At 43.1% G+C, this 19,019-nt stretch overlaps 1 protein-coding gene across 1 annotated transcript in view; it reads left to right on the top strand.

Moving 5' to 3' along the window:
• Nucleotides 1–14,408, top strand: part of LOC109526698 (sprouty-related, EVH1 domain-containing protein 2) — a 25,667-nt gene extending 11,259 nt beyond the window's left edge. The window contains exons 2-6 of the mRNA XM_019888148.1: nt 3,570–3,762; nt 3,850–4,018; nt 5,303–5,367; nt 9,948–10,109; nt 10,234–14,408. Coding sequence (XP_019743707.1) covers nt 3,570–3,762; nt 3,850–4,018; nt 5,303–5,367; nt 9,948–10,109; nt 10,234–11,022 — 1,378 coding nt within the window. The 3' untranslated portion in view covers nt 11,023–14,408. The remainder of the gene's footprint in view (nt 1–3,569; nt 3,763–3,849; nt 4,019–5,302; nt 5,368–9,947; nt 10,110–10,233) is intronic.
• The last annotated feature ends 4,611 nt before the right edge of the window (nt 14,409–19,019 follow it).

The following is a 19,019-nucleotide window of genomic DNA, read 5'->3' on the forward strand; positions in this document are numbered from 1 at the left end:
AATATGGTGACCAAAAAGGTCAATATATTTCACTAATGTTAGTCCAAACTAAGTCATGGCAAGTGCATATCGTGGCCTGGTGCAAGAGGATGTTAGCGGTAGAGACTCATCATGCCGGTTGACCTTCAACCTTATGACAGGGAGGCTGATTAAATACAAAGATGTGATTCATAGATCGCCTTTTCTCTTATCAGCGTGATTGTTGTCAATGAGTCACACATATTAATTTTCTGTAAGTGGATATTCTGCAATAGGATTAGAAAAGCTCCTGGAGCCCAAACTAACTGGTCAATGTGAAGGCTGCGAGGGTGTGCACGCATCAGTTACGCCCTGTGTCTCAGATTGTTTGTTTTTCTTCTGGTGCAGTGTTTTTGTTGTTGTTGGCTTTTTTTTTTAACAGTTGCTTTTTTCTGATGTTTTTTTTAACTAGTTAGAGGTACACGGTGGCAAGTCTTCTTTTTCACAGATTATTTTACTAATGTATTACTGTGAGGTCATGCGGATATTAAACTGATATGAAAAAAAACGGTTGCTTTTTTCTGATGTTTTTTTTTTAACTCGTTAGAGCTACACGGTGGCAAGTCTTTTTCACAGATTATTTTACTAATGTATTACCGTGAGGTCATGCGGATATTAAACTGATATGAAAAAAAATATTCTTTTGAAATTGCAAATTCCCCTTTTGCTTCTTTTTACGTTAAAAAAACATGTCAGTCATATCTGTAATTTTGTCATTCAAAACTCCTGTATTTTAGCTCTGACTTTTATCAAGAACTTATGTTATATGTTGAAATATTACGTGCAGTTTTGCCTGTACAGTTGCTTATCTGGCTAAAGTTGGATGCCAGAAATGGATTAGTTCTACTTTGAAACCTGACCGTAACTTTTCATAAATTGTACACGGTCCAGAAACTCCACAAAGGGCTCATCACATCCGTCTGGAAAGAATTAAGTTCCCAGCCCTGCAAAAGTTTGCGTGCATCCTTGTCTGTTTGTCTGCATGTTGGTCCAGAACATGCTGTGGCCGCCGTGCGTATCAAAGTAGTGCTTGTGGCTCTTCCCACCGCAGATTACAGGGCCTGTCAGCAGACGGGGGCTCTTAAACACGGGTCACAAGACTAGACCGAAACGTGACATTTCCACATCACCGGTAGCGCTGATAGCTGCTATTGTGTATCTTGGAGCATGTGTGCTTTTAGAAAGGTCTGGATTTTTTTTTTTTTTTGCTGTTATTGCTGCATGTGGGTGGGCTGTGTGGGGGGCCAAACTGTCACACATGTGTTTCAAGTCGACCAAAAGTCAGCGGCATGTAGCTTCACCTGATACAGCTCCTGACAACGATCAAAACTGAGCAGTCTTTGTCACAGCAAGGTTTCAAAATGCCAGGATGTCGAGCAACAGGTGGCACTGTGCCCGCTGAATGATGAGACGTTTTAGGCAATGACAAGGCAAAAGTAGTTGGGGGGGGTTTCTAGAAAAGGCAAAATAACTATATGCCCCAAAAGGCTTCAGTATAACGTGAAATGAGTTGTGTTTGGATTCTACTGTTCAATAAATAACTGAAAACTGCATCGGTGAACTAACCAAAATGGATCTTCCAAAAAAAGAGACAGATGAAGCATTTATTCGATAACTTGATGCGTTTTTCTGGCTAACCCGTCCCAAGCTATTTATACGACCTGTTGTTATGACTGAAGACAGCCTCAGTTAAGGTTTCGGGATCGGGGGGCGGGGGGGGGGGGCGCTACTGTATATGTCAATGGACGAGAATGGAAATACAGATGTGTCTGTGGGCGAACGAGCGAGAGAAGAAGAGGGAAAGGGAGGTGCAGAACGGAGGGGTGATGTTATATAATTAGCTTACAGACAGTGCGGCGGATTTGACGCATCTATGCGCGGGCGCGCGCGCGCGCGCACACACACGCACACGCACACACACACACACACACACACACACACACACACACACACACACACACACACACACACCACACACACACACACACACACACACACAGCGCACAGGTGGCGAAACCGGTAGAGCGGCTCCCTCCCCACCCACGCACATTCATAAAAGTGACTGAATGACAGGCTGGCTGACTGACGGTGTGTCGACAGACAAACAGTGAAGCGTCGATCCACCCACCGCTTGACATGTTCATTTTTTTAAAGATACACACTTACACACCCGCACGAACGCACACAAAGACTCCTTCCTGTTGTTGTCAGATCAGTGCAACGAGCTCATTGTGTCCCCACGGAGGGTGGCGACCGTCATATGTTGGAACATGACGACTCTTTTGTTTTGTACTGGTGAAGTCTGTAGACTAAACTGTCGCAGGTTCTTCCGTCTGCGTGTCGAACAACGGTTGACTTTTTTTTTTTGCGCCATTTTGAGTGGAATCTCCGAAATGGATTCTTTGACGCTGGTTGACTGACATCTTTGTTCAACTTTTCCCCCCTCAGAAAAAAAACATCCATAGAAAATGATAGAATGTCAATTACCTGTACAGGAAATGATTTAATTTGTAGCTGTTATCCAAGGAGAAAGAGTCTAACCACTGTACTGGTACAAGGGGGGTCCCTAAAATCAGCACACATAAACTAGAGTGCATACAGTATTATGAAGACTTGAATTTTTCAAAAACTGAATTTCAATATTGTCAAAGACAGTACATTTGGTACCTGGGCATTCAGTGGGGACTTACCAGACTTATCACCCTTTTAATATTAGCGCTGTCACATCACAATTATTGTAAACATCCCTACTATACCTAAGCACAATAAAACAGCATGCAACTATGCCACAAACACCATCAGGAGGAGTTCAGAATTAGTATTTATCAATTAACATGACAAAAATATGAATGTAAATAAAATATTTGCCATAGATGCCGATTATCAAATGCATTAGTTTGCGCAGATCGCTCACTGATGGGTTTTGTTCATCTGAAGTTGCTTGAACAAGTTTTGTTCTGACCACCCGACCAGGATGGGAATTGATAAGAACTTCATGATTGCATTATCGAAACGTTTCATCCCGAAAGATACTTTACTTGCACCGTGTCAAATTTTAGGATCAAAATGTCACCATTTAGGAGCAATTCAGAACGCTGCTTTAAGTTCATTAAAAAATGGTGACTTATGGATGTGTGTGCATGTGTGCACAACACCTCCCACATCGTTAGAGCCAGGACGAGGCAAAGTCGTGACTGCAGACGCCCTCAAACATTCTGCCGATGTGTGCAAACTGGAAAGCAAACGCGAGGCCAGGAAAAGATGATTCAATGAACCCCCGTGTATCGCGGTGATACGTTCCAGACTCACCCACGACAGGTGAAAAGCCACGATATGAGACAAGACAAAATTTTTTTTTTCGGTTAATAGTTTTTCAACAAGCTTTAGACATTTAAACTTCTCGAAATGACTCAAATCTGTAGTGGCTCTTTGCATTTTGGCACACCCCTGTGGGACAGTATTACCGCACTTATCATTGTAGTTCCAAGCAAACGTTGCAATAGCTGAACAAGCGGGCCAAGTGCCTAACCGTTCTTCTTGTTATGTTGCAGTGACAGCTACATCGTGCGTGTGAAAGCGGTGGTCATGACGCGGGACGACTCGAGTGGAGGCTGGCTGGCCCAGGATGGGGGCGCCCTCAGTAGGGTGGGGGTCTGCCGCCTGCGGCCGCCCGAGCTACCCCAGCTACCACCCTCTGGCAGTTGCCAGTTCCTCATCCGGGGCGAGCGGATACGGGACAAACTGGTGACGGGTGTTTTTTATTTCGTGATTTTTAAAGACAAAATGTGTGTTTGTTTGTTTGTTTATTTATTTTTTCCATCTGATTGGCAGGTAATAATGGACTGTCCGTTAAGGAAGGACTTGGTCTACACCATTGCCACGCCCACTTTTCACCACTGGAAGGTGGAAGACCGGAGGTGTGGTCTGTCCTTTCAAAGTCCCGCCGACGCCAGGGCTTTCGACAGGGGGGTGCGGAAAGCCATCGAGGACTTGGCGGAAGGTACGTTGCGCCTTTACCACTAACACGTGTTAACAACATTTAGCGTTCAATCTGGTCGCCCGACACAAAAAGGCATGCTCGCTAAACAATATACTCACTATTTTATTTTATTTTTTCGATTTTTGACTAGGTGGGGATCGGATAATGAATAGCTGGTGGTCTACTATCGCGTTAGCATCGGTTAGATTGTTACAGAGATGAAACTCCATTGTAAACCGAGTGTCCCCTGTACGTGCTTGTTCTTGTCAAGATGTGGCCTGAAGCAGCGGTCCCCGGAACAATTTGACATTTGATTCGTTTGCAGAAATAAGTACAATTTGGGCTGTCAAAATCAACGCCCAAACATGTTAAAATTGTAATCGATTGATGGCCTTAGTAAAAAAAATAAAAAAAAACGAACGTCTTTGGAGAGGTTTGTTGAAAAAGCCCAAATAATAAGATAAGAAGAAGAGTATATTTTCAATTTAAAAAATTGTCAGTTTGCAACATCCTCTCTTTGTGAAGCAGGACTTTTTGCATGTCTGCGACCATAACAAAAGTGACCAAGTAGAAGGGCAATTAAGACTTTTTCAGGATCCGCTGGCGTGGTCTAGTGAAAGCCGAAGATTTCTTCATCAATTAGTCAAGCAGGGATTGGACTGCATGCGCTTCAGGCTGGAATTACATTGCATGGTTCGAATGACGCAATTCAGAAGTTTTGTTTTTGTTTGGGGTTTTTTTCCCCCTCCGGAATGACGCATTTGGGACGCATGGCGATGTAAAAAAAAATTAAAATAATAATAATAATTGGATATCCTCAGACCAAAAGCAGGACTCTTCCAAAAAGAAAAAAAACACACACAAATCTGACACATATTTGACATCTGCCAATATAAGTGGCCACGTTCCGCCCCAAAACACCCACAGTAAAACCAAGCTACAGCAGAAACAATTAAAATTCCAATCAGTGTAAATATGCTACATTCGAAGTGTAATGAACAACCCTCTCAGATGTCCCTGACTCTTTTGGCTTTTTGACATTTTTGCACAACCGGATACTTTGTGGGAACCTTTTGGGGGAAAGGCCCTTTTTTGTTCCCAGTGCGCAAAGTCTTCCCAGGGGAGTCTCAAAGCTTTTCTAACTGCAAATGGTGAAATGCCCTGTTGCTATTGTCCCAATAGAGTGGCTTCCAAACTAACTTGATTGGAACTAGGTTTGCAAATTGAAGCTTTGCAGGAAGCCGTGAACGACTGGTGTCAAACTCAAGGCCCTTCTTCTTCATCCCCCCCCCCCCACCCTCCCAGGTTCCACGACCTCCTCTACAGCACTCCAGAACGAGGGCGAGCTGGGCGACGACGACGTCTTCACCGTAAGTGTTTTCTTTTCGTTTAACTATGGGGAAACACCAGAGCTGTTTGGAGTATTTAAAATAAAAAGTGCTTGAGAGGGTCCCTCCCCTCCCCCCACCTCCCTGTAACCTGACACAGAGAGCAGCAGGCAAGGTCAGAAGGTTACTTCCTGTATCCTACCGCCTCCTCTTTACCCCCCTCTGCCCCACCACCACCACCATTCAAGCCTCCCCTCCACCCACCCCGGCGGCTTAAAAAGAGAGCGGCAGCGTGCAAACGAGCGGCTCGCAGCTGTTTCCCAGCTTAGTGCGGGGCGGCTGATTTATGAGAGGAAGTGCCTCGTGGGTTCATCTTTTGGACTCTGGCTGTCTACGACGGCCAAGACTAATAGGTGCTCTGCTGGGAGTGTACCGCCACCGCAGAGATGCACACAAACACCCAAAGAGGCCGAGAGAGGCTTCTACAGAGCTGTCAAGGGACCCCACAACACTTGGATTTGGTAAAAAAAAAAAAAATTGTCTTGGAAGATCAATGCATTTAACGATTGTACTGCATTTTTAAAGGGGACATACAGTGCTTCCTTAACTAAGTTAACTTAAGTTTATTTTTGTTTTCTGAGCAAGCGCATTTCCTCACATCAAATCAATTTTGCCCATAGAAATGTAATGAAATGCTCTTAATTCGTTCCAGCCATCCAAAATACTGAAATCTTTCATGCATCATTTTTTCACTTTAAATTGTCCTCTGATGTCAGTGTCTCAACAGTAATTATTCTCTGATTTCTGTCGTCCTTCATAGAAGTAAAACGATTGTCTTTTGTGTTTAATAGAAATAAAACATTTGCAAACATCTGTTTTTGCTTTGGGGGGGGAAAATGGCCGAACCAAAAACGGAATCAATTTCAAAAAGCTTGGTGAGTACTGTCCAACATCAATCCCTCTTGTGTGATATTGCTGAGGGAATAAATCTCAACAAAATACATCTTTGTTTGAAATGCTGTACGCAGTCCATCACTATTTGTTCCAGCGTCATTCGTGGTCAAAACAGTCTCTTGGCCAAGCACATGGTTGGGTGGCAACTCAAATGGCACCTACAGGTTGTTACGTGCTTAAATGCAAGCGCCGATTGGCCGAAGAACAGACCTGTGTATCCTCACCTGATTACTTTTCCTCAACTACCTAAAAACTACTACATTGAAATTGAATTTTGAGAACGGAATGTGAAAATATATACCGGTAGATGAATTTTCAGTGAGGAACAAATTTAGATCTCATTGTCTTACCTTCAGTTTCAAGTTTATTGGACTTCAGTTCCAAACTAATCAAATCCATTTCAAAATGTCACTATTTGGTTTTAGTTTTTCAACGAAGCGATACAAATTAACACAAATTCAAACTGCTGATTCAAATTCATTTTTTAAGAGGAAAGGAAATTTAAATATAATTTTAGTTTCTGGTAGCACATACAGCTCAAAAGCATCGTAGACAGGCTAATAGAAATTAGCATTCATAGATTATTAAGTGTCTGTAAATCTTTAAACAACTGCTACTTGAACCCGAATGTGATGTCGTCCAGTTGCTAACGATGAACCGCAATAATGCGGAGGAACACCATAATGTGATATTTTCAATTTTGTTGACCTATCTGCTGTTGCTTTTAGCCTCTGTTAATGACCTCTCCCAAAGTTAGCGGCGTGGAGGCAGGGCTCGCCAAGCGTGCAGTCGCGGACGGCGCAAAATGCGGCAGCAGATTTACAGTCATCGGAGGACGGGGAGAGGGGGGCATACTTCCCTAAAGATTCCTCCTCCTCGTACTCCTCCTCCCTTTCAGAACGTCTCGTCTGTCTCGCTGTCTCTATTTTGGCTTGTTCGTAACAGTGGATGCGACAGAGAGGGTTGGGGGGGGGGGGTCAATTCTGGGTTCGTCTCAGGAGGGCAACACAAAAGCCTGGAAACTAACTCGGAAGTATCCAGAATTGGAAATTGGAGGAAAGAGTCCAGAAAGAAACTCTTAAACTTGCTCGCAGAGTAAGCGCTCCGATCCTGTTTTGAATTAGTCGCGGCCTCGCAGGCCAGAGTACAGGCGGTATGTTTTGTTATTTTTGGCCGTCTGCTCTGCAAGGGCTTTGTAAGAAAGCAAAGAAGGGGGGGGTAGAATTCTCAGCATGGCTGTATCCGTGTGGGGAGCGCTGCTCAGGAACGCGTCCAGGATATAACGGGTATGGCTTCATGCACACAAACATAACTGGGTCATATAAATCTGGCAAATAATTCATAGAGTTCAGGCCTCGCCGTTTGCCAGATGGACGGGATCAAAGCGCTCGAGGTGAACAGTTTGTCCGTGCGATCATTCTTAGGAATAACTTCCGAGGGGTGAAAATGACACCATGGCTAAAACAGATGTGTAATGCGAGAAACATTGTTTTAAAGATAGTCGCTTTTATTGGATAGTCGCAAATAAGCCCTGCTAAAATAGAGGTGCCTTATCGTTCGGGCGATTTTGTTACATTTGAGACACGAGCACTTAACGGTCATTGAAATCAACACACGTCGCCACAAGTGGCAATTTGGTGGATGGTGAACAACTCTTTAAAAAAAATTTGGCTTGCCTCTCACAGTTAAAGGTCACTGTCAAACTAAACATAAAACAAAGAGAATTACGCATTTTCAAAACAACCACAACTGTGCTTTCCTCTATCTCGATGCTAACACAGAATGCAAAACACAAGATGGCCTCACGAATAGCATCAATAGTCACAAATGTATCAAGGTTTTGGATTTCCAAAACTCATTTCACAGTTGACATTTAAGCTAACATGTTTTCCGAGGGTTTTGCTTCGCACACACATTTTCTGGAAAAGATTACAGAAAACTTCAGGCAAAACTGCTGGATGCGGGACAATATGGACCTGGACAGTGTTTTTGACTTGAACAGTACCAAATTCCTCGACCCCAAAAACCTAAAACTGACAAATCCTAATACCTTATTACCTGTCACGAAATTTGGTCGTACAGATCGCATCCCCCAAACACGTTCCCGTCAGCTGGGACACGGCGAGGCCCCCTACATGCCTGCGACTGCTGAGGCTGACCCCTCGTGTGCCTGTCTGAAATCGATCGGCCCGCGTGCTGCATGGCCAGACGTGTGCGGTGTCTGGCCAAGATTTGACTTGGAGCGGCGCCCTGACAGTCTTTTGGCAGAAAGGGAAGAAAAGCTGTCAGGATATGCGTGATGTGAACATGTAAAGTGGATCGAACATGCGAACCCAACGACACTGAGGACTCGAGAGTCAAGACAGTTGGAATCGTATTTGAAAAAAAATATTTTCTAGGTTTTGTTTTTGTTTTTTTTGGGGGTTTTTTTTGGATTGACTGGAGGGCACCGTGGTGGCTTTCTCAGCAGGCTTCCGTAGGGAATTCCCTATCATGAGAACAATCCTCCAGAGAGCTGCGGGGGAATGTCAGCCCGGGCTAATCCCGGCCAAAGCCATTTGTCAACTGAATGAGCTTTTTGCCTTTTTAAAGAGATTTGACCCCAAATCGGATGTCCTGCTAATAGATAGCCTAACCATTGTTGACAGAGGCGTTTAACTCATTCCCTGCCAGCAGTAGAAGTATGCTAGTATTATATATCCATTGTAGTGCATGACGACTGAGCTTTTAAGATGCACAGGATATTGTCTTCGTTGGCAACAGAAGCACTGAACATACCAGAAGAGAGAGTTCTTTCACCAGAAAAAAAATGTTTCTAGCTTTGTCGCTCCTTTGGTAATCAGCAATAAAACATAACTGACCAAAAAGTGGAGAGAATTAGCTTTTTGTAAAAAGAAACATGTCAGGCAAAACACTCGACTTTCGTGCTAATCTTTTGCGATTGTGACAATTATAAAAATACAAAAACAAGTTGGAGAAAGGGCTTATAGGAGTACAATATCACGTCTGCGTTGATGATTTTGATCCCAAAAGGTTTAAATGAATGCCAGCTCGTGCTGCGCGACGCTACGTTAGTTGAACGTCACTCCTCGTAATCAGCAACAGTGTCAATGGCCACTGAGTTAGCGGCCCAGGATTTTAGCTCATCAGTTAGCGTACTCAACTTCCATCTGGTGACAGGTGGTGGTACGCGTTCAAAGCCCGGGTGCGGCTCGACAGGAGGGTTAAACGATTTAGTAACATGCTCCAGCTCACCCGCGACCTGAGTGAGGACAAGGGCTGGACAAAATGCGATAGGCGCTACTCCAAAAGCCTTTGATTCCATTGCCATGGTAACCACATACATCAGTGTTGTGCATCCGTCCCTCGAGCCATTAAGAACTACCTGCTTGGTTTCACGGTTCCGTTGGCGGGCAGATGCGTTGAAATGTTTGCCCCCGTTTCCAAATGAGGAAGCCAAGGACTGAAAAACAAAAGCTGTCCTTTCCTGTTTTTCCCCAATCAGAGTGGAGCCTTCCTGTTTTTGCTTGTCAAATCGCGACATCCCCCACCCGGCGACAGCGTTTTTTTGTTGTTGTTATTGTTTTTTTTTTTTTCTGCGTCCAATGACAGAGCTTCTCTCAGACGCATCCTGTGTTTGTTTGTCGTCGTCCTCCCCCCTTCCTTAGAACGCCACCGACAGCTCGTCCAACTCCTCTTCCCAGAAGCTGGAGAGCTGCCTGCCGCCGCTCGAGTCCTCGCCTCTTCCGCAGAGGCACAGGTGCATGCTGGGATATCGTCACAACCTCCATGAATCATACCGGCTCTCGGACCACTACCTGCTGGACCAGGTTGGAATTTTGTTCCAATCGTCTACAGAACAATCTAAAGAGCTTGTGTTCGACTGAGGACCACTTTTGGGTCCTGATCGAACAGTTGAGAATCACTGGGTTGAAGTATTCTCTCTTTCCACAGCCTTTGTCCCGGCTTCCCCATGTCACCTTTCAGGAGGACGAGGAAATCGTGCGCATCAACCCGCGCGAGCGCAGTTGGGAGCGAGCGAGTGACCGCGTCAGCGAGCGGCTCCACGCGCGCCCGTCAGACCGCTCCTGGCTCACGGGCTACGAGGACTACCGCCACGCCACCATGCGCGACAAGTTCATCCAGATGGATGAGACAGAATCCTACGTCCACTTTGCCAAGACAGAGGCACAGAAGCACGACTACACGTACCCGTTGGCGCCCGCCCTGGTGCCCTCAGACTCGGACCCAGCTCTTGGACCCTTTGCCGTTAAGGGCCACCACGGCGGGTCCTACCGCCAGGGCTTTTCCGTGGTCTCCACACAGCCTCGGTCCTTCCTGCCAAGCTCGTCCTTGTCCACCAACGGGGTGAAGGGCCGCAAGGAGGACGGCCTGGAGCGGGCCCACTGCGAGCACTGTGGTGAGGCCTTCTTGGTGGCCGAGAATAGGCGGGGCCGGTGCCAGGACGCTCCGGACCCTGTGCGGGGCTGCGTCCGGCGGGTCAGCTGCATGTGGCTGGCGGACACCATGCTCTACCACTGCATGTCTGACCCGGAAGGAGACTACTCGGATCCGTGCTCCTGCGACGGGGGTGAGGGCGGCCGGCTGGGCACGCGCTGGCTGGCCCTGCTGGGTTTGTCTCTGGTGGCACCCTGCCTCTGCTTGTACCCGCCGCTGAATGCATGTCACCGGGCAGGCCTAGCATGCGGTTGCTGCGGGGGCCGACATAAGGCCCTCAGCTGAAAGGACGAATGTAATAAAACAGAAACCAACGCAAGCACAGGGAAGGACAGGGACGAACCGCTGAGGGTTTGCTTGTTCGCCTGACAATTCCTGGAACTGAAATAAGCCAAAAAGTCAAGAAAAACTGGTGCATTTTCTAAGAGGCCTGGGAAGATAAGCTCCCCCGAAAGGCAGACACTTGTCTCGTCTCTCCACGCTCAATTTCCGGGCAAGAGACAGTACTCCTTTTCAGGGGGCCTTTTATTTTCTGTTTTTGTTTTATAGCTGAACATATATGTATCACATATGCAGGTACTTTATACTTTGTACACTGACTTTGGCATCAGAGAATTTGAATTGTAGTGTTCCCCCGTGGATACGAGGACCGAGCCCTGCTGCAAATAAGCTGACGTCCGTTGTAATTGACGCACCTCTAAAAAGCTTTAGAATCGCCGATTGATGCCACAAGATGGCGTTAAAGCTCGACTTGTCTATTAGACAGGGCTATGGCTTGACTACATAAAGCTTCCCCTCACTTCAACATAGTTCTTTGGCACCAAAGCAATATTTTTATATGAAACGTGGCTTTGGCCTGAGCACAAAAACAGCGATTGTGAGTTTTTCAGCAGATAAGAGATGATTGGTTCCAAAAACAAATTCAAAGACATAAGGGGGAATATTGTACTCTTTTCTTTGGTCTATTATTTACGTTCCTATTCCGGTATCCCTGTTGCGATCGAGACACTACACCTCACACGTGAGTCTACATCCTACCACTCAAAATATCCCAAAGATTTTATTTATTTTCTCATTGTACTGATCCACCAGCAGAACAAAAAGTGAGGTTTTGGCTTTGTGGTTCACTCGTGGTGCCTCCAGTCACACTCGCCAATTATTATTATGATTATTATTCCAAAAGGTGCCTCAAATATAACCACCAAAATCCGGAAACCCTGCCATTCTTGGGAATTCAGTGTCAGAAATTTGTTTTGTTTTGTTTTGTTTTTGCTGCCACTTGCCTTAACAATCCGGAGCGAATTTCCGATTTCCGTCACAGAACTCGTAACGCGCGGTGCCAAACTTGGTCAAAACTATTTTTTTATACTTCAAAATAAGACTCATCTGCGACATACAATCGGCTATGGTCAACGGTCACATAAGAATGGCACCGACTCAAAACCACAAATCCCAACAAACTGAATTTATACTGTACATTTTGACCACTTACCTCGGCAGGTGGCAAAATATTGACATATTTATGAAAGTTTTTAGCATTGCTTTCTGTGTACTTTAAAAATGATATGGTGTCCCTCCTTTGTTAAATCTAAACAAATACATTAAGCAACATGTTAAAACCAAAACTATCGCTCTGTCATAAGTGATACATGGATAAAACCATCCATCCGTTCTACCCCGCCTATCTGGGGTCAGGTCGCAGGGGAAGCAGCTTGAGCCCAAGCCACCTCATCTGGCTGCTCTCGACGTGGAGGAGCAGCGGCCAAACTCTGAGACCCCTGCAGGATGACCAAACTTCTCACCTTATCTCTAAGGGAGAGCCCGGACAACCTGCGGAGGAAACTCATCTCGGACGCTTGTATCCAGGATCTTGTTCTTTCGGTCACAACTCACAGCGAGTGACCATCGGTGAGGGTAGGGATGTAGATCAACCGGTAAATCGAGAGTTTTGCCTTTCGGCTCAGCTCCTTCTTCACCATGTCACACCGATACAGAGTCCGCCTCACTGCAGACGCTTACACCGGTCCGACTGTCGATTTCGCGCTCCATCCTGCCCTCACTCGTGAACAAGACCCCAAGATACTTAAGATCCTCCACTTGGGGCAAAGATACCATCTCCGACCCGGAGAGGGCACTCCACCCATTTCCGACCGAGGACAATTTAAGGGTGCTGATTTTCTTCCCAAGCGCTTCACATTCTGCTGCGAACCGCACCACTGAGAGTTGGAGCTCGCACCTTGAAGAAGCTAACAGTACCATATCGTCTACAAAAAGCAGAGAGGCAATACTGAGGCTACCAGATTATATAACACCATTCTGATTTAATTTAGTCCATCATGAAGTATACGCAACAATTATGCACTCATCAACATATTGGAAGAAAGTCAGCTGCGATAAAATGCGTTAGCTACTTATGTAACTTAAGCTACAGAAACACATGAAGACATCCAAAAAAATTTGTGAATATAATAAAGGATTTTTTCAACTTCATCCTCTGATGTCCATTAAAAAAAAGACATTTGGTGTCAGAAAAATACATCACATACACAACATCAATATCTATTGTTGGCGTACCAATACAGTCCCGATATCGGTGTATAAATACTGTACCATTATGCGATGTCGATGCAGTACTGATAACTATTGTTAGCGTATTTATAATAGTCTGTACTGATATCTGATATTTGGTGGTGGTGTGTCGATGTCGCACCAATTGCAGATGTTGAAATATTGATACAGCGCTGATAGCTGATGTTGGCGTATCTGTACTATACCAATATCTGACATCGGCATATTAACTCTGCATCAATATCTTATATTGGTCTATCGAAGGTGCACTGACTTGACATTAGCATATTGATACAGTATGATACCTGACAATGGTCCATCGATACAGTATTGATATCGGCGTATGGATACAGTACTGATAACTGATGCTTGAGTATCCATACTGCACAATATCTGATATTAGAACATCTATATATCCATACTGAATTGATACGCAATGTTGGCATAGCTATATTTTACTGGTATCTGATATTTACTCTACTGATATCTGATAACGGTGTATGAATTCAGCACTGATATAATAGTGTTTCTGTACTGCACCAATATTGGTATATTGATACTGTATTTGATATCTAATGTTGGTATATCTACACTGTACTGATATTGCAATATTTTGTTCCACCCTAAGCTGGAATCAGTTTGACATAAAGGTTTCACCTAAATGTGTATTTAAAAAGAAAAAAAAAGATATCTATAGTGTTTAAAAGGACAAAGGTGTTGTTTTTTTTGTTTGTTTTTTCCGACTAAAATCTAGGAAATAAAGCTCCCATCCCAATTGTGGTGCTAAGGAAATGTCACCTACTATAGTTGAAGTCCAGAATGGCTGAGGATGTCCTTTTACCTTGAGTCCGTCTCGCACGTCCTGTGTTTTTGCGTCCTTGGTGTGTTTTTTTTACCTCCTGACGTTGCATCTGCGGTGATTAAAAAAAAAAAATCCCCTTTGTGGTGTCACACATCAGGGAGAGAGACAATCAGAATAGGACGGTGTGCGTTTGTCTTTTTTTTCCTCTCCGTCCACTCTTTTGTGTGTCCTTTCAGAGCCAATTTACAAGTGCCTGAACGCATCGTCTCTTCTGCCGCATATTAAAGTTGAGAAGTTATTAGAAAAAGAAATGACTCCCTGTATTTGAATCGGACACATTTTTATACGCTTAGTATTTTTACCTCAGTAAAAAAAGAAACATCAAGAACACATAAAAGCATTATATTATATATAAGTATATATAATATATAAACACAGTGTGGGTATTTGATATATATATATATATATATATATATATATATATATATATATATATATATATATACACACACACAGTATATAGGTGTACATTTTTATTTTTAAATAACTGTTTCTAACTGGCGTACGATGGATGCAGCTCTTGCTTTTTTTGAGAAGGAACAGGAAGTACTTTGTAGATAATGCGTGTGCGTGCGTGTGTGTGTGTTGGGGGGGTGTGAGGGTGGTCGGTTCTGTGAGAAAAACTGAGATGAAATGTGTCTTTGCCTACGGCAGCCAATAAAAGGAAAGAAAATGTTGAAAACATATCTTAACTGTCTGCTGATTGTCAATAGGAAGGTACTTACTTCCTCTGAGGTACGAAAAAGAGAAAGAGGATCATAAGGTTGCACTACAGGATCAATATTCAAAGAGCATTGACCTCCTAGTGCTAGAAGGTTCCACTTTCAACTAGGGCCTGAAGTCTCTGGTACATTATGCAAGAAAGGCGGATAATCCAATAAGGTGACAATAATTTTTGCATGGATTTCTTTTCTGAATGTCTGGCTTTAGCTTTTTTTTTTTTTTTTTTAGCTTATCCTGCGTGATTCAAGCTGTTTAGTGCCATGACCAGTTGAAGTTTGCTCTCAATCGAAACATAAAACAAAGAGAATGACATGTGTATTCAAAACAGTCTCATACCCTTGCCTTTGGAATGTTCGCTAGCTTAATGCACACAATGCAGAATGCTAGAGACGGTGCTATACAAACGAATAGCAGTCTGGGTGTCATCATCACCCTTTTGGATATTTCAACACCAATGGTGCAACAACGCCACTCACGGGTATATATTATTTGTCAGCTGTGAAGAATGACTCATATTATTGCAGCTTACTAAGAGCTGTGACCATCTCCAGGTCGCAAAGGCACACGCACACCACAGAAGCACAATGTAGGCCTGGGACGGAATAACGGCATTTCCATTCATTTCAATAAGGAAAGGTGATTTGATATTCAAGTGCGGTCTCTGAAATTAAACTTGTAACTCAAGGCGCCAATGTAAATATAGACACTTTATTTATTTTATTTTTTTTATGTCAAAGCTGGAGTCAACTATTCTTCCAAATGTTTCAAGGTTCAAGTTCCTACAACTCCTTATGTGTCCAAAAAAAAAAAAAAAAACTCTTCTCCTTCCCAGCTGCTTCCCCTCCTCAGCAGGAACATGTGATAGCCATCGAGAGGCCATTCAAGCTCAGGATGTCTCTGCAAAAAGCATGTGGGCGATAATGACGGAGTAAGGAGGCTCTGGAGAGAGAAAAGAGAGAAAAAAAAAAAGCCAGGGTCCCGCAGGGCTTTTGGGGGGCCTGCTCCAGCTTGGAGGATGCAAAAAAAAAAAAAAAAATAGTCACAGCGGCGCACATGTGCAAACATTTAAGATAGCTGCGCTCAGAACAGGGTCAATGTGGCCCCTCTGCGAGCGCTTTGTTTCTCCGCCACGGTGCTGCGTGTCCAAAGATAGGCAGTGACTTAAAATACACTTTAAAATCAGCAAGACAAGACTGAAGTCTGCTTTCAGGCCTTCTCTCTTGGCCAAAACACGAGCAGAAGGACTGATCTGAATTTACTACCCAAATTCAAATCCAGAAATGAATATGACCATATTTGGAAATCGGAGGTTTCCACAACAATGACGCCATTATACTGTGACACACACGCCAGAAGGAGCCGCAAAATGTATTGAGTGAGTAGTTTTACTTTATTCTAGTTGAACAAACCCGAGAAGGAGCCGCAAAATGTATTGAAGCACAAACTCATGATGCACAGGCTGTTTAATTCTTGACAATATATTTAATTAAGATATTACTGTATGTGTTTCTATAGTACAATTTTGTAGATATTGTTAAATCTCGTTAAACGTTTTACAAATTATTTTGTTGGGTTTAAATGGGGGCTGGAATGGAATGGATTATGCCACTTCCATTTATTTTAGTGGGGAATGGATGATTTCAGATAGTGTTTTCATTTTTGATCACCCTGTAAAAATGCAAATCCTCAAATACTTTGAGGGCTGACATTCCTTTTGGTTGATTGCTGCCCCCTCCATCGGTGTCTTTTATTTTGATCAGCGGGTGTGTGATAAAAAGCCCAATTTGGTTTACACCATTGTCTATTACTACGTCCGACTACCCAGCAAGATATGACCATTTTAAAAGATAATCGCTTATATAAATGAATACAGGACTATATGCTTTGCAGGAGTTTCAGCGGTTTCACTAGGCACAAAGTTATTTTGCCATCTGACAAGGTGGATGTGGCATTCCTATGAAAGCTGTGACGTAACGCGCAAAAAGTGACGAGATCGCCACTGGGTAAAATTCATGTCTGTCTTCAATGAGTGAATGGGTGAGTAGTTTTACTTTATTCTAGTTGAACAAACCCAATTCCAATGTAGTTGGGACGTTGTCTTGAACATAAATAAAAACAGAATATAATGATTTGCAAATCACGTTCAACTGATATTTAACTGAATATAGTACAAAGACGAGATATGGATTGTTTAGACTTGTAAACTCTGTTTTTTCACTATACAGCAGTCAACAACACCTCCAATTGTAGTTAGTTAGAATGTTAAATTGTTTGCCATACATTAAAGTTTATGATGGCTTACTTTACGTTGTCAATGTTAAATATGTGGGGGGGAAACGCCATTTAAAATTAGAACAACGAATAAATCAACCAGCATGAAAATGAAACGACAAACGACACAATTGGCAATTAGTGGACCTACCTGTTATTGTAGAAAGAGAAAAAAAAATACATACATACAAACATACCTTAAAGAAAATACTGTTTCGCCATTTTGTTGTGGTTTCAATGTCTTAAAAAATGTGCCACTGACAGCGTTTGTGCTCAAACGTACTTACAGAGGAGTGGTCTGTGTCTCTTCAGGTAAAGTTGACGTCTTTTCTCCTTCATAGGTCTTTATTCTGCAGTTTGACATCCACTGAATGACTGAGAAATATTTTAACTGGATTTGTTATGGAATATGTAGCTAGTTAAATAAACTGTGAACGGGTAAACTATTTGTGTACATTGTACTTTTGTTGAGGTTTCAATGTCTTAAAAAATGTGCCACTGACACCGTTTGTGCTCAAACGTACTTACGGAGGAGTGTTCTGTGTCTCTTCAGGTAAAGTTGACGTCCTTTCTCCTTCATAGGTCTTTATTCTGCAGTTTGACATCCACTGAATGGCTCAGAAATATTTTAACTGGATTTGTTGTGGAATATGTAGCTAGTTAGATAAACTGTGAACGGGTAAACTATTTGTGTACATTGTACCAGCGAACTCCAATTTTGATAGCGCGGGCTTTCCGAATCAGGGAAGTCATCTGACCCTTTTCTACCAATAACGTTCGATCAGTAAAATGGCGTCATACCACAAACTTAAATTGGGATAAATAAATGACACTTGGCATTTAAATGTTAACCTTCATGAAGATAACTGATCACTATCATCGTTACCATCAATCTTTGGGGCATAAAAAAAACCCCAAACAAAACAAAAAAACTTGCTGAAACAATTTTTTTTCTCCACAATCATTCATGACGTCACTGTTTTTTGTATAGCTTTCGTGGAAGCGTGAAATGAACCATATTTTGGTCCAACTATTACATCATTACCTTATGTTACTCGTGTGTTCTTCATAGTGTTGGCATCTTTAGAATAAATAAATAAATGAATAAAAAATATGCACGGTGCAGTCTTTTTTAACGGGTGACGTTCACTACCCCGTCGTCATTTCAGTGAAAGTCTTTAATGTAAACATTTTCAGATTTGAAATATCATTAGCTAACATGTATTTTTTGTGCTTGAATGGAGTTTTTCAAACCCTGCTTTATAAACAACAAATAAGTCTTGTATTTTTCTCCTTGAAGGCAAGCATTTGTTTCATTAATAAACAAACAAACAAAAAAAAGATACAAACATTAAATACAAGCGAGTATTGAGTCACTTGTTCCTGAGGTTCATGGAGCGTGTCATGAGCTTTAGCAACACATGTAATTTGTCCGTGAAATTGTACGGGGTTTTTTTGTTTTGAAAGAAGTGTTTCTTCTCTGGTTGAAAGGAACACTTACCAGCTTGTTTGAAACACCAATGACTTTTTGTGTTCCAGATGATGGGGGGAAAAAAAAAAAAAAGATGCCATCGCAGAATGAAAATAGCCGACAAGTCACTCCAGTGCCAAATGACCTTCCTCGCTTCCTGTCTGTGAGGATAGGGAAACTTCAAACGGGAGGTAAGAGGTCATGGCCTCCGGGGAAGTGGCGGCGGGAGTGGAGGGATTAAAATGGAACCAAGGCCGGAGAGGGCTTTATTTTTTTATTTTGTCACAGACAAGGAAAAGACACCCTCTTCCTCTGCTGGCGCCACTCTTCCAGTTCTTCCTCCACCCATTTACTTTCAATATCTAGCAAGCAATAGATGGATATATA

Source organism: Hippocampus comes, unplaced genomic scaffold, assembly GCF_001891065.2.
Source record: "Hippocampus comes isolate QL1 unplaced genomic scaffold, H_comes_QL1_v1.1 scaffold136, whole genome shotgun sequence".
Lineage (NCBI taxonomy): Eukaryota > Metazoa > Chordata > Actinopteri > Syngnathiformes > Syngnathidae > Hippocampus > Hippocampus comes.